This window comes from Colletes gigas, unplaced genomic scaffold (assembly GCF_013123115.1).
Source record: "Colletes gigas isolate AHSC1104 unplaced genomic scaffold, ASM1312311v1 Colletes_gigas_Sc00010, whole genome shotgun sequence".
NCBI classification, from domain to species: domain Eukaryota; kingdom Metazoa; phylum Arthropoda; class Insecta; order Hymenoptera; family Colletidae; genus Colletes; species Colletes gigas.
In genome coordinates, this window is record NW_025106639.1 from 7008504 (window position 1) to 7035921 (window position 27418).

Sequence of the window (27418 nt, forward strand, 5' to 3'; positions counted from 1 at the left end):
AATCGCACGTCCCGTTTAGCCGTGGGTCGAACAAACGCAGGGGAACGTTAAATAATCGAGAATCTTCTTTATAAACCAATGCACAGTGTTGCAAGGAATTCTTTCCGCCCGCGCCGTACAGAAATCGACCACCCCGACGTGTCGTTGAACTCGCGTAATTCAACAGGAAAATTCGAGTTTAAAGAAAGCCACCGTTTTCTGCTCGTCGACCGAATAGATATCCCTTCACCTTTTGCCTGTACCTGTTCTTCTTTCCACCGAGGAACGCGCCGAGTCGCGTACGACACCGTACACGCAGCTTACACGTAGGAAGGGGGTGGGCGTCGCGACGCCAGGCGTCGCTGGCGTCGAGCCGGCGGCATATCGTCGAGTCGAACGTGTCGTGTGCCGTCGCTGTGTCCGTCGTCGCCGTCGTCTTTACAGTTTCCCTTCGTGCGGATTGTAGAAGAAAGTCGCGTCGACGGTTCCCCGCGTTCTTCTTCCTTCTCGAGTGCCGAGAATGGAGAGCCTCGGTTAAAAGAGAATATATTCCCATCGGTTAGCGACCGATCGACGTAGGACCTCCCGGTTATCGGAGGACCGTGGCGAGTAGGAAGTGTCGCGTACAATACACGAACGGCGGTGGAGTAACGTTCGTGCATCGAGGGAATCGTTCGTTTCGCTAGATCAGCCGAACCGTAGGGTACGGGGGGGAAGAAAAAGAGAAAAGTGGAAGTGGAAAAAGGATAGGTAGACCTCGAGCGGACCGATGGGGAGGTAGAGATCGCTGGGGAACGAAGTACGGTGAAAATATAGAGACGTTCGTAAGAGGATAGAGGGATCGCGGAGGGTTGTGAAACTGGATGATAACCGTAGAGTGTGAGAGAAGAGAGGCACGCAGCGAGAAGGTAAGGTAGTCGATTGATTTGCCGCCGACGTCGACGACGCCTCCTTTGCGCGTAGTTCTAACCCGCCCTCGTGTGCACGAAAACTAGGAAAGAGTGTGCGAGCGAGTGAGAGAGAGAGAGAAAGAGAGAGAGAGAGAGAGGTGCGTTAGTCGGGTCGACCAATCGGCGAAACCGATTGCCGCGATCTTCGTCGAGGATCGGGGATCGCGAGTATCGTTCGGTGAGCCGAAGGATTCGACCGTACAACTCCAGGGAGAGAGAGAGATAGAGAGAGAGAGAGAGTGAGAGAGATATCTAAGGGTTAAAGGAGGGTGGTGAGAAAGAGGGAGGGGGGAGAGACAGAAAGAACCGAGCGCGTAACTAGGTATACCATGAATAATACGCGCAGTTCGCGAACGAACCCACGTTAGCACGATTTCGCGTCCGTGGAGGCCGTGAGGGTGTAGAATCTCGCACGCGTATACACGCATGTACACGTACTTACATACGGTGCACACATATATTTATGTATACATAGGTGTATATACATATATATATATAACCGCGTACATATAAATATAATCGAACGCACCCAGATATCTATTTATAAGTTTAAACACAAGGCGAGAAGAAGGAGTGGTGGGAATCGTGGCGGTGGTAGCGATGCTCGGTCTCTGGCGGATGTGTGCGTGCGTGTCGCGCGGTCGTTGGTAGTGGTGTGCTCTTCTCTGCTAGTGGTCTCCACGGTGGTGCTGCTGCTGGTGTGGTGATGATGCTACCGATGATACTGGTGGTAGCAGTAGTGCGCTGAGGGAAAGAAACGAACTGGAAGACAAGCGCGGGTCTTTTCGTGGAGAGAGGGACAGAGATCGGTCGAAGGAGAACACGGTGGTAAATCGAGTTCAGAGGGAAGTAAAAGGGTAGAAGGGTAGCGCGTGGACGGGCAAGGGTGCCGAAAGTGCGTTGTACGTGGTGTATCGTCGCGGGGAGGCGAAAGAGAGAAGGAGTAGACGGAGAAAGTGGTGGAGAAAGAGGAGAAGAAAGCGTCGAGGCAGCAGGACGTGGACCAGAGGGTGAAGAGAATACAAGAGGAGGACATCCTGGCAGTGAGGGATCACGGCCGAGAGCGCGTCAACGCGGATATGACGAGCGGATACGCCCGACTCACGTGATACGCAACACAATCGCTCTACCGATACCGTGCTCTTCCAAGATATGTGGTAAGTCCTTTTTCTCGCTACTAACCTTCGACCTCGTGATCCACTATTGGGGCGATTCGGTCGGGACACTGTGTCACGGGTGCGTAATCCGTTTCTCCGTCTCCCGACCGTCGCCTAGGCTCGCGTGCTCCACGTTGCACACCTCTTTGCTCATCTGCTACGAGGTGGTTCTCATCTATGAACGGTCGAGATCTTTTTTTGCCAATTTATTCCTTTGCTCGACACTACGAACGATTTGCAGAAGGGTGATACTTGCGAAGATTGACCCCTTGCACTCTGAGATTGTTCAATCTTGTATCATTTTGGGGAATTAATTCGTTTTTAATATAAATCTTGGAGCGTAAAGGGTCAAGTCATAATTCTTAGGATTACTGCAAATTTTGAACACGGTTACTTTTCGAGATTTGATCAACGCTGTCTCGTACGAAACTTATACCGAGGAGAACGACATTAAAAATTGTTAAGTTTTTAACCTGCACAGGGATCCCTTTAAAAGTTTAAAACGTTCTTAAATCTTGGAGTATCGCCATAATAATCGTAAGGATGTAATTTTAAGGTATCGAAGCTTTAGAAACTCCAACGAAGAAAAAGGGTCGATTTCTTTTTTTTATCCAAGGAGACCGGAACCCCTGTCTTAACTCCGCAGGCATAATTTACGTAAGATAGTATCCCCAAATATCTGTCGATCGCAGAGATTGGAAAACTGATAATCGTGGCTGGCTGGTTAATATTCCGGAAGTAACGAGACAGACGAGTTTCGGGTCTGGAAAGCGTGGTTCGCGCGAAAAAAAAACATCCTGTATTTAAATCGTCGGGTCGGCGAGCGCGAGGCACGAAGAAAAAAACGTTTATAAAACCGTTTCTGTTTCCTACCGCGGTACGGATTCTTTCGATCGACGGTTAATTTGGACGTCGGAGGTTTGCTGGTCGAATCGTAAACTGTGGACGAGACGTTGGTAGGAACGTTCCGAGTCAATAACCGGCGCCACGAAGTCAAACTTCTCATTCTGATCGACGAAGCTAAGGTTAACGCTTTCGAACTCGTGCATATATAGTTGGGAAACCATGCAATAATTTTCACGATATTTTACACCGTATATCGGTGTCCAAACTCTGTTTATCGGAATTAATGTTGCACAGTGCTTGATTTACCGAGCATGTTATCGAGTTTCTATCAGGTGTATTGATAAATGGTATTAGAAGGGATGATCCATAGACACTTATTATACCATTCAGTTACACGAACCGTCTTGCCCATCGTACATGGTTGCAATTATCGAATAATTCACGATTCCAGGTGCGGTTCGTTAACGCGTCGAAGCTGCCCCGTTTAACAAGTATTAAAAAATTAACGCCGCACCCACTGGCTAATCGGAAAATTGATAAAACAATAACCTATAGAAGCATCGCGAGAACGTCCGTCGTTAATTAGAAAAGACTGGACAATGTTCCAGCGATCGTAAAAGCTCGGGCCGTTAATTTCATCAGAAGAAGACAATACTCAAACGCCATTAAAAGAATAACGTGTTCTTCCTTTATTGTCATTGCGCGAAAGATCAGCGACAATGCGCGCGTTCCCTCCCGAACGACCTTTAGGAAGCGGTATTTCGAGAAACTTGAAACAATTCGTTCAGCTTCCTCGTTGAACGACCGTCTTAACGAAAATGAGTTCCTTTTTGTCGTCGGAAGGCGGGCAACCGTCGCATAAATAGCAGTAAATTGAATTGAATCCTTTAGCGCGCGATTTGATCGTTTCGAATCAGAATCGCAGCGATTGTTCGCCTAACGCGTTGGAAATTTGAAAAGAAAAAAACTCGTTCGTTTCTGACAGCGTGCGAACGCGTCGTCGTAAAAATGCCGGTCGTCTCTTCTTTATTGGCCTCGGTGCAGCTCTATCATAGACTGACGTTTATAACGGTCGATTCGATCACTCCCGCGGGAATCGATTTCGCCGCGACTGCACGACTTTGTTTATCAAACGAGTCAACCGTTTCGTAATTATTACCGTTTCAAACGGTTCCGGTAAAAGTCCTGCCTTTGATCGTTTGATCCGTCGGGATGAAAGTCGGAACGCGTCGAGCGCGGTGGGAAATTCGGTTTATCGGCATTGTTATTCAATGAGCCAATGACGTATTTCGCGCGCTTTAGAGAGACGGGGCCACGAATTCGCTCGGCAATTCGAAACTCTTAGCGTTTGTTTGCGCACTGTTCCCCGAGGATCGCCCGTCGATTCCAACGGGCCTTTGACGCGGAGAACAACGCGCCTGTTTTCGTTCGAACGGTTATAAGCACCGCGAAGTTGGCTATTTTCTTAAGATCGATTCGGAAAACTCGGTGCCCCGCGGACCGCCGGTATTCCAAACGCGTTCCATCGAATTTCACTTACTTTTCCCGGCGCTTATTAAACTCTCGACGGGAATGGCGGACATTGGAAGTTCCACGGAGATCGACCTGATTCTTCGCAGCCCAAAATCGCGGACCAATCTCGAGGAAATTCGGGTCGATGCGTAATGAGGTTTCACCTCGGATTCCCAGTCGGCATTCCAAGGCATTCCGCCAGGAACGTTGCCTTTCCGAAGTGTAAATTACCTAGACAGACGTCATCGTGTTAAGAAATTAATTCTGTTCTTCGTTCGTCAGCGGCGGTTGTCCGAAACGGACACCGCGTCACGTTTTCAACCCTTTCGGGCAGGTCTCGCATTTTTTACGTTCAAAAATGTTCGTCGTACCCGCGCGAACGATTAACGAACTTCAGCCCGTGAAATCAACAATTTTCGAAACTTTGTAACGTTCAAAGGGTGACGTTGATCAGATTGCTCAAAGATGTCCTATATGAGCAAAATCAACGTATGACTTTGTTACCTCAGGGTGGAGGAGGCCTCTCTGTGCTCCATTATAGCATCCTCCTTTGTACGGAACGTTACGACTGAAAGGGTTAAACGTGCTGCACGGAGTTTTTTCTTCGATACTAGATCTCTTTCTTCAAAGCGCATCGTTTCTCGATTTTACGACGGTACAAGAGTGCGCCGATATCGTATCAGTACTATCGATACCAGATAATAAAGTGTCATTTTACATCGAACTATAATACCTACACGGATATCAATTTCGTACAGTACTTGCTATACAGGATTTTCGGCCACGTCTGGGAAACATTTTCAATGGTAGATTCTAGAGGCCAAAATAATCGAAGCTCCATCAAAAAGTTATTAAAAAATTAAATTAAAAAATTTCAAATCATTCTGGAAAAATTATTTTTAGTTGCAGGGGTCAATTATAATCATTTCTGGTGAACAGACATATTCCCAAAATTCTACGTACTTTCGAGAAAAAAAATTCTTTACCGAAAATATACTGTGGCCGGAAATGTTTCTATAACTTTTTAATGATTTTCGTCTTATTTTGCCAAACACCTTGCATATCAATTTTCTAATAATACTGATCAATACCAATATAGTATAAGGAGCAAAGTGTAATCGAATTTCCAAATATAGTCGAACGAATTCCCCGTTTGCGAGATCAGCTCCGAAATATGATTTATCCTAATTTTTATTGATCTTGCCTCGGCGAAATTGAACGAAGGAATCCTCCATTTGGATCGGAACAAAGAGGAAGGACTCTACTATAGAATTGTTCGCGGAAGAACCTCTCAAACGCAGAGAATATTACGTCCTTTCGGATCATTTTATGAGAAGGATATCACGAGTCATTGTTTCATTTCGTTCGAAGACTTACAAATATACTTCGTACATTTATGTCGCATTGTTACCCCCTAATGTTTGGGGATCGAGTTGTTCACCGTACCAACAAATTTTCCAACGTCCAAACGGTACGAACGAAGTTGTAGGAAGTGTAATTTCGCGTAATTAGTTCTATCGATTGGATTTCGTAATGTACTGTTGCGTATAATGTTACAATTTCTGTCTCGTGTTATGTCACAAAGTTATTCCCACCCTCCCTTGGCCCCGTTCCAATGTATACAAAGTCGGGCGAAACGGAGCGACGACACCGATCAAATTTCACCCACCTCTCTCTCGTAGTGTCACAATACGATCCACGAGCCTGTGCCATTGTGCGAGGCATTACATTTTTTATACGTTACGAACAGTAAGCTTCCCTGTTAAGATCCAGATATTTTTTTGGTGTTCCAATCTCATCTCGAAAAAAATACTAAAAAAAACTTATTCCTTCAACGCTGAATGAATTAGAGTTCCTCTTTTGAACCATCGTGCTTCGTTGTAGTTACTTTGACAATATTCGTCCGCGCCTCGACGATTCATTAAGATTTTATCGTCACAAAGGCCTCCAGAAAATGGTCGCCTCGAATTCCCGTTACCGTGCGATGTTGTATCAGGCATCGTGATGCATGGTAACGGGTCTGAAAAGTCGCGTGACAGTTTTGTCTCGGGAGTGCACCGAGAGCATGTTTGTTTTCCCTCGAGATTAATCGTTCAGGATATTAGGGGTCGTGAATGATGTACGTTGTCGAGGAGAACGCGTATGTAGCACGAAGTCTCGTTAACGGGCGGTTTAATTGTCTTGGAAATTTCATCGGAACCATTTTACGCGAAGTCGCGAGTTACATTTTTAATGGAAGGACGGTGGAATTTTTTGAAAAGTATTTAAAATCGCGAGGTTCGACCATCGTCTCGAAGATTGGTTTGTCGGTCGACGGACAACCGTGTGGCGGTTAAAATCGTAAGTTGATAATTGCACGAGCACGCCGGGTCGTGTTTTATATGGATTAATAAACGCGCGGAGGGTAGTAACGGAATTCGATTGGACGTCGGAGTTTCGCGTTGGTTCGTTTGTTACGGACTTTTCCGCGCCTCGAGCATAGTTTCCAAACCATTTTTAAATACGCCGACGGGGGAGCTCGTGAATTTTATACAAAATCCGAGCACACCGACACGCCGCGGAAGCTTCGTTCCCCAGCCACGAGGTTTCCAATTTTATCGCGAATAGATCGATCGACGGGGAACACTTGATATTTACCCTGTTAATGAAATCGCGGGGAAATCTCGCCGCGTAAAGCACGCGACGAATATCCCGGTGACCCCGTTTTCCCAGACTTCTTCGAAACAAGAGTAATCTCCTTCCGCCAGCTTTTGACGAAAATAAAATTCTTCTCCGCGCGAATGGACCGATTCGGGCTCAACTTGTCGTCGACGGGCTCGGTTTCGAGATTACTTCCGTCGCGTTTCAACGGATTACGTTTTCCAAACAGAGCTCGATCGTGGATCCGTGGAAATCGAACGAAATCACGATACTCTGCAACGCTTTGCAATGTTTTGTTAGAGAAAATAGAAAATTATTCAACATTCTAAACGTGGAACAAATCTAGCTTGATCTTAAAATGTTAATATGTTCGCCATGTTTAAAATTCCTTGCTTCCGCTTTATTCATAACTACAACAAATTGAAATATTTGTTTATCTTGAAATACGTTCGAACGACCGAACTTCGCCACGGAATTTTATTTATAAAGAAAACGAGCAGCGAAGTTATGTCATTTCCGGGGACGGAAATAAGTTTCACATCTCTCACGAAGACGGACGTGGCATGGCGTGTAAACTAAACACAGAATTCAACGTGAAAAACTAACGATTTATGGTTGAACACGGCTAGAGGAAGCGTTCTTGTAACTGTAATGGTCGAGGAATGCATATTTGCGCGTGGGAGTGCAATTCCATTCTACCAACACACGCTTGAAAGTGTCAGTGTTTATCTAGAAACTCTCGCCTATTCCGATCGACGATTCCTATCGGAAAAGGTCTTTTTAACGACGACACTCGGGCGAAATTGTTTTCTCGACGATATCGTTGTTGCGTTTACAAAGTTCGAAACGCCTACTCGTTCCACGCACACGTAGTTTCGTGAAACTGAAAAACAAGTTACTTCCGTTCGAAATAGACCTCATCAGTGGTATTGGAATCATGCTGCTTCGAACGGACAATTGTCTCAATTTTCATATTCCCACATATTTCGTTAGAAATTGTTGAAAGCTTTTCAAGCTACTGCTAGCAATATCTTATTACAGCCACCATCGCTCGAGTCTCGCTTATGGCCGGCAAAATAACATACTAGGTTGCCAATATAGCATGACTTACGGGAGGGCGGTGGAAAGAGCAAGATTATTGGATTTCCAGAACCATAAAGGTCTTTATTTTATGTTTCCACCTATGACTGACGATATATAGAAATAGCGTGAAAACAAATGGTACACACGTGGCTATTGAATCTATCGCGACCTGTGGGTCTTTCGATTGTATTACAGACACCATTGGTTTTTTCCGTTGCTTCGAATATATTAGTGTAATTTTAGACAATTTTAAAACTCGATAATAATGAAATCGAGGCAGTGGACTACGGCTGGATCGTTTCTTTTATTATTGGCGTTCAAAGTACCAATAGACACGTTTCCAGTGTTAGCAGACCGTGTCGTATTGTTTACATCGATTCACGATCGTCGAACAAGAGGACGTAGGGTACGAATGAGACGGAACAGAAGGGGAACAACAGTCCTCGGTCGATGTGTACGCGGTGAACGTTGTTGCGTCGCGGCGGAAAACGTCGAGGAAGGCATCTCGTGAAAAGTTGTAGATACTCGTTTCTGTTCCCTCGGTCGCGTCAACAGCAATACTCGATCCATTATTAGGAGGCTGGCGCCAGTGAACACGATAGAGCCGTGTTGTTCCACAGTTTACGAGGACGCTGCAGTTTCGTAAAGGCAACGTCTGATCTCGACGACGAAAAACAAAAGCCCGGTTCGGGCGTGTTCGCTCGATATTCAGGCTAATGATATTCGGCATCGTTGGAACTAGTCACGCAAGCGGGACAAGCCGTGGAACAAAGAGATCGACTTTGATTTTCTCCGAAACACCGTCGCCATTTTCGATCCGCCACGCGCCATCGTTTCGGATAGTCCGGTAGCTTACAGTGTCTTCGTTAAAAGAACCGCATTTTAAAGTGCGGTGAACCCCCTGTAACACGATCAGTGTCAGTGTAGTCTAGCGTTAAAAAAAATATCGTTGATTCTTCCAAATCTCCGAATTACGAAATTTCAGGGTCTTTCTAAACGATGAACATTCTCGAAACGTAGTCTTAATTATTTCTGGCAGTGCTAAAAGCATCTACCTTTGAAGATTTCAGTAAGTAAACAGAGATCGCATAAACCGTTGGAATGTAAATATTGTTGATCCATGCCCACGTTCTTTGGGAATATTTCCCTTCGTATTTCGAACTTTAGATCCATGGAATATACTGTCTATGTATAACAATTCACCCGGTTTAAGAATGTAATTTTTCTATGGATTATCCTCGAAAACGTGGCGTGTGCAGGGTTCGTTGATTTTTCCTTGCGGCGAATAATCATCGTTCTCGCGTATGGAAAACAATTCTGTCGGCTGGAGCGACCCTAGAGGCGTCAGGCTGGCGTAAGTGTTCCGCATACAGATTTTCACGCGAACAAGTTCGTGGCATGCATAAAACTGCACCGGGCCGAGCAATTTTCGGCGGTTTCATCGTTTTTGTCGGCGCTTCCCGTCGTGGCTCGGAAAATACCGAAAATGTTTGGGAATAATAATGCGAAAGAAATACTCGATCGGGGACAAAATTTCACTCGAGCAACAAATAATCGACCGGACCAACGATTTTTATTCAACGATCAACGCTGGCCCATCTGTTCCCTGTTCGTAAGTAAATAAGAGCTTTCTTCGTCGCTGTTGCTCGCCGTGCATCGATTCTATCCTCGAAAACGATGTCGACGTTTCGCGTTTTTTCTGATTTATTTTTCCAACGGAGCGAAAAACGCCTCGAATCGCGGGACAAACAGGGGATTCAAAAATTTACGTCCGTTCGTAAATACTAAAACGTCACGATCCGCGATGATGCATCGTTTCCCAGTAGCTTTCACGTCGAGGAATGGAATCGCGCGGTCGTGTTCGAACTTCTTCGTACGTAGGGAAAAATACGAGCGTCGTGCATTTTTATCGTACAATCGCAAATCATCGGTACGGGCGAGAATGAAAAAGAGTTGAGAGAAAATTTACACCCCGGCTTACTTTCGACGATTAACGGACGATTCGTGCATAGGAATGAATCAAGGTTTCGTCTATCACCTTCCCCGTGGATGATCGTCCAAAGCCAATAAGCGTAAATTGGACCTTAGATGCATGCTAACGAACGGTCGGACGAATCCTGTGGCAACATTCGTGGCCGATGCAGGATCACGATCGATGTTGCAGTTTCATTGAGTTTCCGTTTCACGACGCTTCCGTCGACGGATTACTTTAGCGAGGAGGAAATGTCGTTTCCTTTTCTATCTAGTCAGTCCGTTATCGTGGAACGCTCCGAGTTTCACCATCCACGATATCGATCGACGTTTAATCGAAAGGAAGCTCTTCCGGTTTCTGGGAAAGAATACCGGGAACGCAAGATTTTTCACCAATTTTCATCCTCAGGTGCGATTTATACTAGTTTCTGTCTCATCTCGATCCCTCGGATCTAATATTTTCACATCTAATCATTAGATTATCAAATTAATACTGTCTTTCTATTAGGCTAATCCAATCTGGAACAGATTGGCATTAAAGGGTATGAAAAGGGAACCGAAGTATAAATGATTTTTCTTGTCGCCTCGCGTCGATGTTGTTTTTTTTTTTTTGAGAACATTTCCTGGCCGAGACGCATTCGCGGAACGGAGTCGAGCAGTTTCCGTTCGTGGTCTGCTTTTGATCGCCGAAGAAAAGGCGCTCGTTTATTCAGCGGGATAAATGGTAAGGCGAATAATGGACGATAAAAAAGACCAATCGAGAATCCGGATAGGCAACGAAAGGTCCGCAGGGGGCAGGGAGGATCGATTCCAGCTCGAATAATACGAATAATATCCACCGGTCTTGAAACTTTCGTAAACTCTGACGGCTAGAAATGCGGAGGATCCTTTAACTCTTTGAGCATCGAGGCGCTTTGGGTATTCCTTCTTTTCGAGATGCCGGCACTTGGCGAAACTGCGAAACAAACTAACTTTTCCAATCTAACCGTTTAACCCTTTGCGCTCGAATTGCCACCCGAATCGTTTCGATGGACAGATTTTTTTAAGAGCTGCGTTCAAAATTCTTAGTCTCTTATTTGAATCGTTGAATTAACGAAGATACCTTCCTTGTAGCTTTTCGAAACAATACCTTTTCCAGTTTCCATTCTACCGTCGTCCCTGTTTTTTTTACGCGTTGGTAAACGTTTCTACGACGAGCGTCGAGAGGCGACTGATCAAACGTACCGCGGCTGTCGAGTACGCGAGGCGAAAAAGAGAGCCATCGATGTGTGTTACAAGTGTTTCTTTCAGGGCAGAAGCGTCAATTCTGCAGGTTCGTGGCTCGGGATATCGTTCAGAATGCTCTCGGTTTCGTGATCCGGAGTATCTCTAAAATTTCCTCTTCGTTCGTCGACTTTTGTTTCGTCAGAATCGAATAAAATTTAGGACAAATCTAGAGAGAGAATATGTAAAGCCGTGGAAGAGCCAATTTTAATTCCCCCGGTATTCTCTCGGTGGTTTCTCCTTTGTAGTTTCTCAAAGGAGATGGCCGCAACCTCTTTGTTCACGCGATTTTCACGTTTCGTTCCGAAAAAAGACACGCGCACGAGAGCGTTTAGAATAGCAAACAGATTGGCTCGCGACTAATGTTCTTTCATCCTTGTCCCGCTTTCCGAGATCGATTGGTTCGCGATCTAGTTAGATCGACGCGTGATTTTTCAATCCTCTCGCTGTTACTCTAGCGCGTGGAAACACGTTCGCGAAGGAAATTCTCGAAGTTGAGCGGGGTACGAGCAGGCAATTCGAGTTTGTTCTATTTTAAACGATAGATAAGAGGAGTTCGACGATCTTGACGGGTGCCCGGACATGTGTCTAGGAGTAAAAATACCTCGAGTACGGCTTCGAGAAGAAGCTGCGATCGCGAGAGCGCCACATAGCGAGCCAAACGATGATTCTAGCTAAGCAAAATACAAAAACCACTCGTTAACAACTACATGGACACGAATATCCGTGCCTCGTTAACCTGTGTTTCAATTCTTCGACACAGATACAAACGAGCACGATCGAAGGAGCAAATATTTGAGCAAATCATATATAAAGGAACGTCTTTTGTTAGTGGTTTAATTCAGAAGATCCTCCTGATAGTCGATCGAGTTGCGAGCTGTATTCGTTTTAAAGAGGAAGCTCTCGTGCCGCTAGAAAGTATTGGAAAATTTCTAATAGATACTGTTCCGCGATCGAGGAACCAAATAGCAATTGAACGGCAGAAAGGCGTAAAAAGGAAAAACTCGAATCCTCGATGTTGTCGGATAAAGTGGAGCGGAGAATCGGAGAAAGACCCGATAAATTTGAATGGGAGCTCCCGTCGTCTGGTCCTCCGTACGACGTACACAGCGAACGATGATCGACTTCTGAATTGCGAGCGAAATCGAATTAATACAGAAACGCAATGAATTTCGACGGCATTATTGCTCGGTCGGCAAATTGAATTTAACCGGACGTATTCCAGATGCGCTCATTGAATCGCATTAACGAATCGACGATCGATTTAATGGAGTTTGAGGAATCTGTATCCGTGTTTACCCCGCGACGGTCATCGAATAACTCGAATCGACGAATTAGCGATAAAACAACAACCAAGACGTTTCCCTTATAAGAGGATCGATAAAGTCTTTAAACGATCTTGGATACGTCAGAATTATTCCCATCAATTGATAACTGGTGCTTCTTTCCGCGAACCTAATCATGGAGTTTCTCGTAAGAAGCTACTACCTGGAGTTTCCGGTGCATCATTTATTTCGAGTGGCCCGAACTCTGAGAAGCTCAGGGAACCAAAGAAGAAAGAACTAGAGGGAAGCTGCATATTTCACGAACGATCGACCATCTTTCAGAAAGTCCGCGGACGACTTTGTGACACTAAAATATTGATATCAGCGCGGAGAACTCGACTCGTATTAAGGGACAATAGAATTACGTGGAATGCACCGCGCCGGAAACGATGCTCCTTCGTTTCTCTCTTTTTTACCCCTCTGTTTCTACCTTTTATAAATTTCTTTCCCTCGCTTGCTCTTTATTTCGTTCGCTTTCATTCCTCCGGCTCTTTCATAAAGCCACCCGGGTTTTACGAGCGACATGTTTTTCTCTACGACGTACGGTATTCTTTTTTTTTTTATCCTCCCCCTCTGCCCCTCGACGATTTTTTCGCCGAACTTCGTCCTCGCGGAATTGTATAAATATTCGCGTCGAGTTGGCGATCATTCGCGCGAAACGAGAACAAAGGGTACCGTCAACTTAATGACGGTTGGTGACATTGACAGAAGCGTTCGATGCCAGTGTTCCTCCAAAGTTCGCGTAATATTGCGCGCTATTTTTAAATCGAGGAGCTCACAACTTCCATAATTGAGATCCACGATGGAAATTTATTCGCGCTTTCGAGAACCGAACCTTATCTCGGCTGCTCCCGGGCATCAATCTCTAGATTGTTAACCCGTAAAGTTGTAATTAATGGAAGCCAAATAACCTCAGTCGCGCGAATCCTTGTCAGAATCAGTTGGCTATCAGCTACTCGGGCAATCTCGGTACCAATTAAGCAACGTAGTCGAGATGCTCGATCCCCGGTTACTAAATTATTTGTTACGGAACTGATTATTGCTGAAAGCGGTGCCGATCGCCGGAAGGTGCACTGCTCCGCCCTCGAGTCGAGTCCCCGTCATTTGTATTAAAATCCGTGAACGTAAAAATACGCGATTGTCGAAGCGTCGATCGAAGTCCGCGGCGTGTTTGTTATGGCAGCCACGTTCGCGCGAGGCTGTCTTTCGCAACAACTATTTTCTGTCACGATTACGAGCCTCTTCTATCGTATTTATTTGCGTCGTTCGCGCATACAAAATCAGACGAGGACGGCGCTTTGTTCTCCAAGTGTGCTGATATCGGCTCGTAGGGATAGGGCTCGATCGAGCAAGGGATCGCGAGGATCGGCGTACAGCACGTGCCAGTAGGCGAACGGTTAAGCGGGTAAGCGGCCCAGCTCGCCCGATGCTTCCGTGGGAGCGAAGTGGTGAACTAAATTTAACTCGTTAGCACCGGTCGATGTCTATCTTACGAGCGAGCGTGACTCTTTCTATCCATTTAACACCGAGAAACTTTATTAGCGGCGAACTCTCTTTCATCGAAAGCCTGGAAAACAAAATAGAACCGCAACGTTCGCGGTTCCGACGCGTGGTCGTCGCTGAACCTTCAACCTTCAACAGGAAATTAAAACACACTCTTGAATCGTACCATAAATTTTTTTAGAGCAAGTTGTCACCCACCCTGATCAATTTTTGTTAAGATTTTTATACGATATCGAATCTGTTTCCTTCTACTTTTTCAAAGTCAAGATTAATAAAATACACGTTATTGGTACTTTATATGCATCTGCTTTCATCTCGCGGCCATTATCTTTTTACGGGTACATTCTGCATGCATTTTTCGCTAACAAAGGATCCCATTTTGCAGAAACAACGGAGTAGGTTTTTCAGCGTTTCTTTATCCGTCACGTTTGCACAACTTTTTTTCCCCCCCAGAAACTATGGAAGCGGTCCTTTTCTTAGTTTTTCGTCCATCGTGTTTTTGCAAGTTTTTTTCTCAGAAACTACATTATTATTCCGGTTTACGCACACTGTTCCCGAATTACGAGATTTTTTCGCGATTTTCCTGGTCTTCGATTTTTTCGGTGATTTAAAATTTGCGTCACTCGTTGTCAGCAAATATAAAAGTTGACAAAACACTGAACAGTTTCGGAGAGCGACGGTTAATATATACATGGATTTCCCTTTAGTCGAGTTTAACAGAGGTGTAAGTCCATTTGTTGCATGGGAGCTACGGGCGTAAGTCCAAAAGCTGGATTTAAGCCAGTAATCCAGATTCTCTTAAAATCACTTTATGCAAAATGTAAAATTCGCTCGCATTTTTTGCCAACGTAAAAGGAAATAGGCGCGAATTACTCTGTTAAATGGTAGGAACAATCCTGGTATTTACTATTTTTATAATATACTCATTTTTCATAATATTGGATCTGAGCCAGATGTCGATCGAGGGGCTCGTATACGCAAACCGAGTTAAACGCGGGCACAGTGGCACATCTAGATTTATCAGGGCCCCTTCGTCGTAAAAATGAACTCGTTTTTCAATAGGACAACGATCCAGAGCACGTTGCCAAAAAAAGCATGAAATTCAACGATCCAACTATTAAATTTCTCGAACGGTCACCGCAAAGTTCCGACTCGAGTCCAGTATTTGTTTAAATTATCGAACCTGCACACTCTAAGGACAAATAACAGAGTTTGAACATCCATTGTTCGTCCTTGTCAGTAATTTTTCCGAGCGTTCGAACAAAATGGAGTAATCGTTTGGTGGTCGAATTACCATCGCCAATTTCGAAACCGTACGGCGCCACCGCATAATTCAGTCGACGGTTGATTATCGAAGACGATACGCCGGGAAAACTGCCGAGGGAAGTCGAATAATCCCGTTTGGGGCGCAACTGCAACGAATAACTCACCTCCGATAGCCATCGAATCGATCGTTCGCGGAAGCGATACTTTATACTTCCGCGGCGCGTACGATCGATCCGCGAAAGGTTCGCGAATTTCACGTCATACACTGTCAGTCGCAGGGACCAGCCGGATTATCAAAATCCTGCGAATCTATTTTCGCCGTGCTCCTCAGACGTTCGAAATACACTCCGTTTTCCGCGGGACCAGAAAAGTCTTATTTTCGCAGTCCATTTTGCCGCGCCACGAAAGACAGTCGGGAACGATTTTTCTCGCCGATGGAACTGTACGTCCCACGGATTAGTCGAGATAAACGGAAGGGAACGGGATTCGAAGGTTCGACCGGTCTCGCCTCGAATGGAAATGCGACGATTTCCACTTTTCCGTGGAACCGACGAATTACGTTCACAAATTCCGGCGATCGTCTGACTCACCCGTAAAATGGGACTCGTCTCTATCTCGAAATCTATTCGAACGCGTATCTTCTACGACGACGCTTTTATTCGAGTCCCCGGAATCGCAAGAATATTCGCCTTACGTGCGTCACAAGCGTCTTTGATCGTAGTTGAAAATTAGAGGAATACCTCGCGTGACGTACGAATCGTTAGAAAGTTAATGGCGGCGAGCATCGAACGATGCAGAAACCGTACGGTGATCGTTGTTTATCTCGTACCGATATAATTCACCCAGGAGAACGAGCAAAGTAATGAAAATAGTATCAAAGTATCCGGTACAATTATTGGAAAATGAGCGGTGGTTATCGAAACGTTCAATTTATAGTACTTTAACCGATTTCTTCTTCATTGTATTAACGGATGATCGAAAATGGGGTCGAGTAGACCATTGCGAGGACCTCGTTAAAACCATTCGGAAAGAATCAACTTTCCTTGAATCGATAGTTACTGATAATGTGACCCGGTGTTTTCCGCGCGGTCTGAAAACAAGGCGAAACGATCGTAAAAGAAAAACGTTCGTTTGATTCATTGTGACGTCTCGTGTGATGTTGTTTAAACAGAGCTCGGTTATTTGTGCGTTCGAAAACAGTAGCGGATAGGCACTGACCACCGATTCCAGACAAGTTCATGCGACGGGAGCGTGCACGAGCTCGAGAAACTCGACCGCAGGTAGAACTTTCTAGTATTTAGGCTCACTAAATATAGCATGAGTCTGCTATAAATCCCAGGCTCCCGGACTTGCCGAAACACAAGCGTGAGGCTTCTCTCGCGGCGCGTTCCGCCAAGCACGCCGATTTTTCTCCGATCGATTCGAGCGCAGAAACGATCTCTCGCGTCGAGAGGATGACTCTTAACCTTCTTTCGTCGAACACCGGCTCGATTCTGGCTCAACAGACGGCTAACTGTTAACAGTTGTCTGCCTTGCATCAACTCCCGTCACTGATGCACCCACGAAATTTAGCAAACAGGATGCAAAGCGTTTCAGTGCTTTGCGAAACTTTATTAGGGACGATAGGCAACAGTTGTATCTAATATCAAATCGAATTGAATAGTCTCGTAGGAACGGTTAGGGCATTGTCTATGGAATTGTCAGATCCAGCAGTCGCAAAGTTCGAAACGGAGAGACAAGCGTCAGACTTTTGATAAGAGACAAACTCGCGAAGGGAAGTAAAAGCGGAGTACAAAATGGGAGAAGTTATTTACGAAGCGACGATCTTGTCGCGAAACGTAGGAGCACGAGTCCCTGGTATTTGTAAGGTTTGTTTCGATCAATCTAAGAGAATAGACCGAGGAATCTATTATGTTGGTAAATGGAAACGAAGATTCCATCGTACCGATTCCCATACGAACTGTCTACCGATGATTTCGATTTGTCAGAACTAATAACGCCCTTTGACCTAGGAATCGATTCCTAGGGAGAGTCAAACACAAACGGAAGTTCTCGTTTCAGGATGCTCGATTGGTCCTTCGAGGGGGAAGATCTTCGAGAGCTTTTCTTAAATACCAACCTGGTTTTCTCGATATTCGTTATATTTCGAATCTTGTAACGTTATTGATTCTGGTATCGAGTTTCCACGAACGAGTGGTGGTTTTGTTGACGTGGCAGGGGGGTGGGGGCAGAGTTCTCAGGAAGTGCTTTTGACGTTCGCGCGAGAGAAAACAACGAATGGCTTTTAAGTTCGACCGGCTTTCCGAACTTTCGATCCGTTCCCGCGACCGTGGTGACGTCGATTCGCGGCACGAGTACAGCCTTAAATGTTAACGAGGCACGGAAACAGGGAGCGGAACTGCTTCGTCCCGCGGCCATAAATATTTATCGTTACCCAGCGCGAACTCTCGAATCGTCTAAGGCGTCGCGGCGCCAGATTGCTGGTCTAGCGAGCGCTTGGAATATTTACGGCCGAAGTTGACCGGCATTTCTCCGAGCCCCTCTTTTCGGCCGTGTGGCGGCTAAAGGGCACCGGAGGCGATCAAGGTTTTCACCGTTTCCGCTCACGCTCTCGAGCATTAAACATTTAGCGTACAACGGTAGTTCCGTTACATCCTCGGCCCCCTAATTGAGCCGCGACAGAAAAAGATCGGTCCGTTAACTTTCACATTTGGCATCGTAAAGGTCAGATACACGAGCAGATACTGATTTAAATCCTAATTTCATTTAGTTTTTCATTAAATTTGTGGAATCTATCGACGACGTCGAATGACCAACCGCTGCGAAATGTCAACCTCCAGGCTCGAGCAATTTCCTAGTCATTAAATGTTAAGGTTCTCGTTCCTTGGTCGTACGACGTGGGGATCTTGTTATCTTTTCATACTCTACTTCTTTGAAACAGTATACTACGATATCCGGTGGCTATTCTGTGACCCATTAGCCATTAGTCTCTTCTAAAAGAATCAAAAGAAGAAGAATTTTGAAATTTAAGATCCAGAATAAAAGTAACAAAGTTTTGTGCTCTGTTTAGGTCACGGAGGGAGGTTCGAAAGAGCCCAGTGCCGTAGCATGCCGGCGAGCTGCAGCGGGTGGTGGGGCGTCTCTGAGAGAGCGCGTCGATCGGCGTCGTCGGACGTCTGTACGGGCGTCTGCACAGGCGTCTGGTTGGAAGCCGAGCAGGGTCCGGAGGAGCGTGCCTGCGCGTGTATAACAGGAAGAGGAGGAGGCGGAGGCGGCGGCAGAGGAGGAGGTAACCGAAAGCGTAGAAGAAGGGGGAGGAGAAGAAGAAGAGAGCATCGAGGCGGAAGCACGGAGCTGATCGAGGCGCGGAGGAGCGTCCGATGAGCGCGGGGGGGGATGGGGGCTCGGGGTTGGGCCCCCCTGAGCTGCTGGGGGCCCAGCCGACTGCCGCGACCCCCCCCATCCTCGGGCAGCACCGGAACCCCCAATCTGCCCAGGACGGACAGCCAGCAACCGCGCAGTCGCAGACGGGCCAAACTCTCGGGACCAGCACTGGCGCAGCCAAGTCCGCCACCAAGCGGCCGGCTCGCAGGGGTGGCAAACCCCCGCCCGACAGGCCCGTTAGGGCCCTCTTTTGTCTACCCCTCAAAAATCCCGTGCGTAAGATGTGCATCGATGTCGTTGAATGGAAGTATCCTTTTCAGAACTCGTCCAATTCTCCCCGGTTAGAAGGAGGAAAGCGTTAGACACAGAGCTCTTTTAGTTTTAAGTAGGAACTGCAACTACCCTATTTACTTTTCATTCGAGTGCGCCAAATGTTAGGTGTAGCAAAAACCAAATACCTATTTGCAAAGAGGCGTGGTACTTAAATAGCGTACTCTCGTATCTCCCGCGAGCGCATAGAATATTTTACGAAGACGAAACGAAATTGTTCAACTTTAGCACTTGTATTGTTTACCGCGAATGCAAAGGTAACCCCGTTTCTGGTCATCGAAGAAGCCACATACCGACGAAACGTTTTTGTAACCACTCGGAGCGTAAATTCGTTCTTTTTTTATCATTTCGAAAGTTCGAAACTTTCCGCGTCCGTTTGAAAGCGAAACAAACCGATGGAAGGAGGGTGAACACCGTCGCCCCCTGTTGACAAAGTCGTTCCAGCGTATACCGGCCCCGGTTTCACCCCTCCTACCAAGCATGTTCGGTAAAACATTTACGACGCGTACAAAGTCGACTCGATACGGATCCTAACGAAGATCGTTCTTATTAACCGAAAGTAACGTACGATGTTTTCATCGCCCACGTAGAATCGAACGGCGAGGAGGGGAAAAAGAGAGGAAGAGTTTTCCGCTACGTTGAAAATGGAGAATTATTGTCCGTCGTAGCGGAAGCTTTTTCCGCTTTTCAGTCTCTGTTTATATTTAAGAGCTTTCAGAGCCCTGGGAAACGCGCGGTGGCGAAAATCGGAGAAAGTCGAACAAAAGTTTCCCCGGCTCGCGGTTCGATGAATCCTCGAGAGCGTATTACCCCGAGTATATTTTCATTTTCCTTAGCCAGACCTTTCATCGACACAACTTTCCAGACCTTTTGAGTGGCTTATTCTCATGACGATATTCGCGAACTGCGTCGCCCTGGCAGTCTACACACCGTACCCGTACGGCGATTCTAATCTGACCAACCAGTATTTGGTGAGTATCGATTTATCGAATCGCCATTTTAAGCAGAAACGGTCGCGTATAGAAGCTGCTTAATTGTCGCCAAAATTACCGCGTTCGGGACCTCCTCGACCGCGATTCGACGGCAACAGTCGCGAGTCTTCGACCAACAGGTTCGTTTTACTTTTCGTTGATCGACACACACGGTTCGAACAACGAACTCCGCGGTAAACAAATTTCGATCGCGGCTAATAATAGCGAATATAATAGGAATAACAGTTCCCGTTCATCGAACCACCGTGTACCGGCCAAGTTATCGATAAATAAACACACTGTCCAAGAGACAGGGTTGATGGCATGAAATTTATTCGAGCTGAAACTTCAATAATTGTTCAATCTTGCTGACATGGTTTTGCACCGTAGCCCACTATTATTGGAAAACATGATTCATATATGGGCCAGTGTGGACCGGTCGCTCGGAAAACTGGTCGCTTTTATGCGACGTCGTTGGACCATCTTAGACGCGGAGCATTTCCATGGAAATTGCGTTTTCCATTGTCGCGTTTGTACGACACCTTTCCATTCCAAACCAGCGAAATGCTCGTACAATTTCCTCTTCGGGGCTGTGGATGAACGTTACGATAAGTTTTTATTAAAGCATTCCCCGTTACAGTTCTTCAAATATTCATCTCTCTGCCACGACATCCACGCGAACAACGTATTTCATTTGAGAGAATATTTGTACCCACGATTCTGTAAAATATTGTACGAAAAGTTCCCGGCGGCTTATGTTTTAAATAGGATCAGTTTAGAAGTTGCGGAACTTTTTCGAAGCCCGGGTTTCGACGATAAAGAAAGCGTTTGAGGATCGTTGAAACTAGCGCCGAACGAAGGTCTTGGTAAATTCGAGCTTGGATAGAATTGAAAGTAGCGAGGCCGTGTCCCGGAAAATGGGTAAAAGCTTTTCCGAGATGATACGGCAAGATCTGGCCTTCGAGGCGAAGCATAAAACCTTTTATTAGAGGGTGGGCTTTTTCCAAGGCTTATCGCGGCCGATAGAGCACACTCGTCTATGTCGCGTCAGACCGGAAACTTCTGCAAAAGCCGTTCTGTACATACACGGTGTATCGTAACGCGTGGTCATCGCTTCAAGGATGGATTTAAGCCACAAAGGCCGCAAGAGGTTCTTACAAACGCGTCTTCTCTTTAGCCTTGTTTTCCGATTCCAGCCACTTCCACGTTCCGTTAATTCCATTAGTAAATACAGCGAACAGCAACATTTACTCAAGAATAATACTACGCTGCTCCACAAAATGGGCGACGGTTTTAAGATTTCATTTACGATGATGAATTTCTATATTCTTTTCCAGACACCAAATTAATTGTATTTACTTAATAGGATTTATATTTCAGTTGAATTTCAAAAGATTGAGGATCCTTCGATGTTTGCCCATTGATCGAAACACTGTGCGGTCGTCGAACGCGACGTTGGTCGTCTTGGTCGGTTTCCCGTCGGTTCGTTTACCTCGCAAACTCTCCGTTCGTTTACCGATGTGTGTCAAGAAGACCGTGAATACGTTAAGTGGTCGTGGACGGTCTTGATCAGTCATTGATAAACCGTACGGAGCGTAAGTAGCATGAGCGTCGAGAGCAGCCCTCGATTTCTGTCGCAAAAACATAATACTCGACAATTTATATTCTATTAAAAAATACATTTTCTACATTTTCAGAAAGCAAACGTTAAATAAGATCCCCAACCATCTGCTCTGATTGGAAATTTTTTAAGCGCGCGTATCTCGTATCCGGGGAATGAAAAATATTGAAAGCACGGATATCTGACACACCGGAGCTTTCCACGATAACTTTGGTAGGGAAAACAAAGATACTGGAATATTTTCGAGCCGATACTCGGCGTGATTCGTGGGAGCGTCGCGTGACAGAAATCGCCAGGAGCAAAGCCAGGGGTAATATAATACGAACTCGAGCCAATCGGCTATTCCAACGAACCGGTGATCGATCGATTTCGGATATTAAGCGTAATGGACGTCCAGAGAGCATCCTCGTTCCTCTCTTCTTCCTGCTTGCGGCTTTACGCTCGCCTTCCAACTTCCTCATCGCCATTGCGATCTACCATTCGCGTCCACCCTTTCGATGTTGGCTTTCCTCAAACTATCTCTTCGCCCTCGAAAACTATTTAACTTGAAATGCAGATCGAGGAAAAGCAGTTTTCGCGATAGAAAGAACGCGATCGCTGGTCGCGAACTTACCGCGATAATGCGTGAAATAATCTTACAAAAACATGGGATTGGCTGAAAACGGAACGTGGCGTCAGAGTTGACACAGGTCTATAAAGGGTTAACAGCATTGTCCTTGCACTTAGACTTTGCGCGCTTAATCAAAGGGAAACGTTTACTTTCGGGCGTGTAAACAGTCAGGCGCGTGCGGGGAATTTAACGCGTGGTCGATTAAGCAGGAGGATCGTTACCACGTGCGACTGTTGCCGCTGGATCAAAGGAGATATCGTCTACGCGTTATCTGACGTCGTGTTGTTCGTTGTTCTGTTTCAGGAAAAAATAGAGTATATATTTCTTGTGATTTTTACGGTCGAGTGCGTAATGAAGATCATCGCTTACGGCTTCGTGGCCCATCCCGGGGCTTATCTTCGGAACGGATGGAACATACTAGATTTCACGATAGTAGTTATAGGGTGAGTACAATTGTATCTGACCGCGCCTTTATCCTACTTTATCCGCGTGCTTTCCTAACGCGTGATACAGAACGAATAAATAGTTTACGGTCTTTGTCTTTGCAATCCAAGTATTCTAATTTTCTATAAATTGATCAAACTTGTACACACGGCATAGGCAACTAAATCATTGACTTACGAAAACAATAGTAGACATCGAAATGCTTCGAATCTAAAATTTACGTTTACATACATAACGAACTTTAATTACAGGTGCATACGTGTATCAGTGTACACGTGTAATTGGGATACCTGGTTCTAAATCAAAATCAGCTTGACCCGCATGTAGGTCAACGCGTTAACGCCGTAACTAGAGCCGGAGAAATTGTATTCGTGACTGACGAATAATTCAAGTCAGATCATTCTGAAATTTTGATTCGTTATTTACGATTTTGAGATACAGTGGATGTTTGTTATAGATTGGAATAATATGCTTCGTTATCGTTTGTAAATAAATGAGATTCAGGTATAATATATACTGATTTGTATAATATCCTCGAGAATTTCAGTGATAATCTTAGATATATTATCGCGAAATTATACACACTCTGAATAGTTTGTTTGAGCAAGTGTGATAGGGAAACAAACAGTCGCCGTGATTTAAGCGATGGTTCACTACGCGTGCCTTGTGTTGCTCGCATGTAGGAGTCGTTCATTATTAAAACGTCAATTCAAAAAAATATGTCGATTCTGTCTATGAATAAATTTCGGGTTTCGCGGAAATTCGTTTCCCACGGAATATCGGAGCAAGTAATCGGTTGATTGATTAGTTTATGCACAAAGTGCAGTTCAGCCATCTTACGGCGTTGTTCGAGAGCTAATAAGCCGAGTTGCAACCGATAGGATCATAATTATGGCAATATACAGGCGTAACTGCATTAGCGTGGCAGCAACAAGCCGAAGAAATCTGCATTCCACTCTGTCTACGGTATCCTGATGCATCTCGTAATAATACGGGTACCGGAAGATAGAACCATATTTCAAAAATATTTCGATCCAACAAAAAATATTGAAATCACGTACACGTGACAGTGGCCGTCAACGTGTAGAATCGTTGGTGTGCTTTTCTTCTCGTATAAGTTTATCGGTCCGTTGGGGGAGAACACGTGGCCGTCGTAAATCGACGATTATGGGAATCGACGGGACCAATAATGGAAACTTTAGTGCGCGCGGATTTCGCCAACGGGATCCTTCGCTCGAATTTCATCGCGCTATTTTATCGCCGTTGTATAGGTCGAGAACGTACCCGATCGTCCAATATCGTCGCGCGACACTGCGATGACATTGAATCGGCACGCGACCCCCTTTGTTACCCTTCCGTGCTCCACTTCGACTCGATAAGTTCTGCTTACCTCGCGAAACAAGAGGGTTTTCCTTCGTGTGCACGACGTCTTCCCCTCGGTCCGTCGGGCGAAGTGCTTTTAATTTCGTTTCGAGTTCTCGACCGTGTCGTTCCCGGCGTCGAACGCCGACATTGGAAATTTTCTATTCCGCTCGGATTTTTCCCGCGCGCCCGATAAACGCGCACGCGATCGTCCGGCTTTTTCGATCACGTCGAATCGGAATCTCGCGACGCGGAAACGTTCTCTGCGGCGAAATGAGCGTCCCCGATCGTCGAACGGATCGTTTAATTTCCATATCTCCTCTTTCCAGCATGGTGAGCACAGTGTTGGCGATACTCATGAAAGAAGGCTTCGATGTGAAAGCGTTAAGGGCTTTTCGAGTGCTGCGACCTCTCAGGCTGGTCTCCGGAGTACCAAGTAAGGGGATTTCCATATCAAAGCGACAACTCCGACATCGGATCCGCGCAAAGACACGGCTGGTCCTTTGTCCCATTTCAGGAGACCGGTCCAAGACGGAAAGTCCCGATTAACGTACCCCCCTTCGATGTGTTTCAGGTCTACAAGTGGTCCTAAACTCTATTTTGAGAGCGATGATACCCCTGCTACATATCGCTCTGTTGGTTCTGTTCGTCATCATTATTTACGCTATCATCGGCCTCGAGCTGTTCTCCGGGAAAATGCATAAAACGTGCAGGCACAATGTCACCGGTAAGAACGGCGCCACGAATATCTGCAAAACCGAGTTGTCCGTGGATCTTGAAAATCAAATGGCCCGAGCGTCGAGGGCATTAAGCGTGCAATCGATTACTACTCGAGGATCCCCTATAATCCCCGGTTAACTGCGTTTAATCGGTTCACCGTATCAGTTGTACGCTCGAGTGCTAATAGTACAATTGGTTACCGTACGGTTAATCACGCGAGCCCGCCGCTCCGGAACGGATTCCTGGCGCGAGAATTTTCATCGCGGTTCGATCGGGGGAAACGGATCGAAATTACGTAAGAGTCCTGCGACGGACCATCGATCGGTCCTTCGCGGTAACGGTTCCTTGAGAAATGAAATATCGAGGAGAAGTTGGCAACGAACGACGAGGGAGTTCCCGGCTTAACCCCGAAACACACTTTGCACCGGCGCTATTTTAGATATGATTCAGCCGCGGCGACAACTAACGTCTAATTATTCTTAGCGCGCGGAACGCGAGCTGCGTGGCCTGCCGTTAGCGCGTGTCCCCGCGGTAAACAGCTGATTCACGAGAGGACGCGAAATCCGCCTATCTACGCGAGGCAGATACGCGCGAAAACCCACCTGATCGCCTCCGTTCCTTGCCAAACGCACGCCTTTCTAGCTTCGCGACATTTTTCTTCAGTTGTTTATCCGTCCACGATACGAATTTAATACAACATGGTTAGATATAGCTCGAACTTCTTTAACTGCTTTAACGTTCCTTATAAACGATCGAGGAATGTTTCTTGGAATTCGCAGACGCAGTAATGGACGACCCAGTCCCATGCGGGCCCGGAGGCTACCCGTGCATCAACGTGGGGCCCGAGTACTATTGCAGCAAACAGTTCTGGGAGGGTCCGAATTGGGGCATCACGAACTTCGACAACTTTGGCCTGGCCATGTTGACGGTGTTTCAGTGCGTGACGCTCGAGGGCTGGACGGACGTCCTCTACAGCGTAGGATTAATTTCATTTCATACTAATGGATCGAATGGTCAAATTAATTCACTGTTCTCACCCATCGAACAATATCCACGCGCCATATACTTATTCGATATCGTTACGACCGTGTTTGTTAAAAAAAAAAGAGATAGAATTTCCACGCACGACGGAGTAAATAAGTGCATATTCTCGAATGGTTTACAAGGGTCTCCGGACCCTTAGACGTTATTTCCGCGAAGCTCTTCAACTTTTAATGCTTCTACGAAACTTTTACGAGGATATACGTATATTCGATATTCTTTTCAACTTTCTTTCCAAACCGTTTGCCCTCCAGATCGAAGACGCGATGGGGAGCTCGTGGCAATGGATTTATTTTATCTCTATGGTGATACTCGGGGCTTTCTTCGTGATGAATCTGATTCTCGGTGTGTTGTCCGGGTGAGTATATTTCATTGTCACGTACGTGGCGCGGTTAAGTATCGACGCAAGGTCGACGCCGGGATCACGAGGGGGATATATTCCCCGGTTGGAAACTTGCTCGTTTTTGGCAGAGTAGTTTGTTTCTCCTCTCTCCGAAGTCGGTGCACGACGATATCGGGCCATGGCGTCGCGTGGTCCCCCCCATGAGGGATCTAAATATAAATATCTCTGTCAAAAAGGCGTACACGAGCGGGACCCTCTCTATTCAAAGGGCTTTTACACAACCCGTGGCGCTTAAACTGCCGAAGATATACGATTATTTCCTTCCGATTAAATTAAATTTATCAAGCCCAATGTTTCGGACTAATTTACAACCCTCTCGGGTGAACGAGAACCGTACACGCGAAAATACAAACGCCGTACATCCAGCGATAGAAATTTTTCACGACAGCAATGGAAAATCTTTAGTTTTCGCGACGAAAAGTCGTCGTGAATCATTGGGTCCCGATATTTCGCGCGTACCGTTTCCCCGTCGCGATAAAGACAGTCAATGGGACGAGTTCAACGCGCTCGAAAGTAAAGAGCAATCGATGAACGCTGGCAAAAGGAATATAGGGCAGAAAGTTTCCCAGGAAAGTTACCGGGTTCGAGTCGCGTCGCGTGACACGGAAGTGCAAGTCTCGTTCCGTTTCGCGAAAACTTGGTCGTATTTTGTATTCGCCGGTGGGGACGTCGCGTAGGCGGTTTTCCCGATTTCCGTTTCATCCGCGAGCGTTCCAATTACGAACGACACCGTGGCTTCTAATCACACCGCAATCGCGTTTATTATCCATGGTCGACGTAGGGAGTTCTCAAAGGAGAGAGAGAAGGCGAAGGCGCGGGGTGACTTCCACAAGCTCAGGGAGAAACAGCAGATCGAGGACGATCTCAGAGGCTACCTGGACTGGATCACGCAGGCCGAGGACATCGAGCCAGAAACCGACGAGCCCAAGATGCAGGATGGGAAATGTACGTGTCCCAATTTTCATTCGTGCATTCTGCATGACCCGATTTCTTCCACCGAAGGAGGATACTAAAAAATGAACAATTTTTGCATTGTC

The 27418-nt window shown here is 46.1% G+C and overlaps 1 protein-coding gene across 1 annotated transcript in view; it reads left to right on the forward strand.

Moving 5' to 3' along the window:
• The first annotated feature begins 418 nt into the window (after positions 1-418).
• Positions 419-27418, forward strand: part of LOC122397899 (muscle calcium channel subunit alpha-1) — a 61037-nt gene continuing 34037 nt past the window's right edge. Inside the window, 10 exon segments of the mRNA XM_043397375.1 lie at positions 419-887; positions 1490-2086; positions 18566-19186; positions 20075-20180; positions 22715-22854; positions 24547-24653; positions 24792-24968; positions 25738-25913; positions 26233-26336; positions 27163-27326. Coding sequence (XP_043253310.1) covers positions 18876-19186; positions 20075-20180; positions 22715-22854; positions 24547-24653; positions 24792-24968; positions 25738-25913; positions 26233-26336; positions 27163-27326 — 1285 coding nt within the window. The 5' untranslated portion in view covers positions 419-887; positions 1490-2086; positions 18566-18875.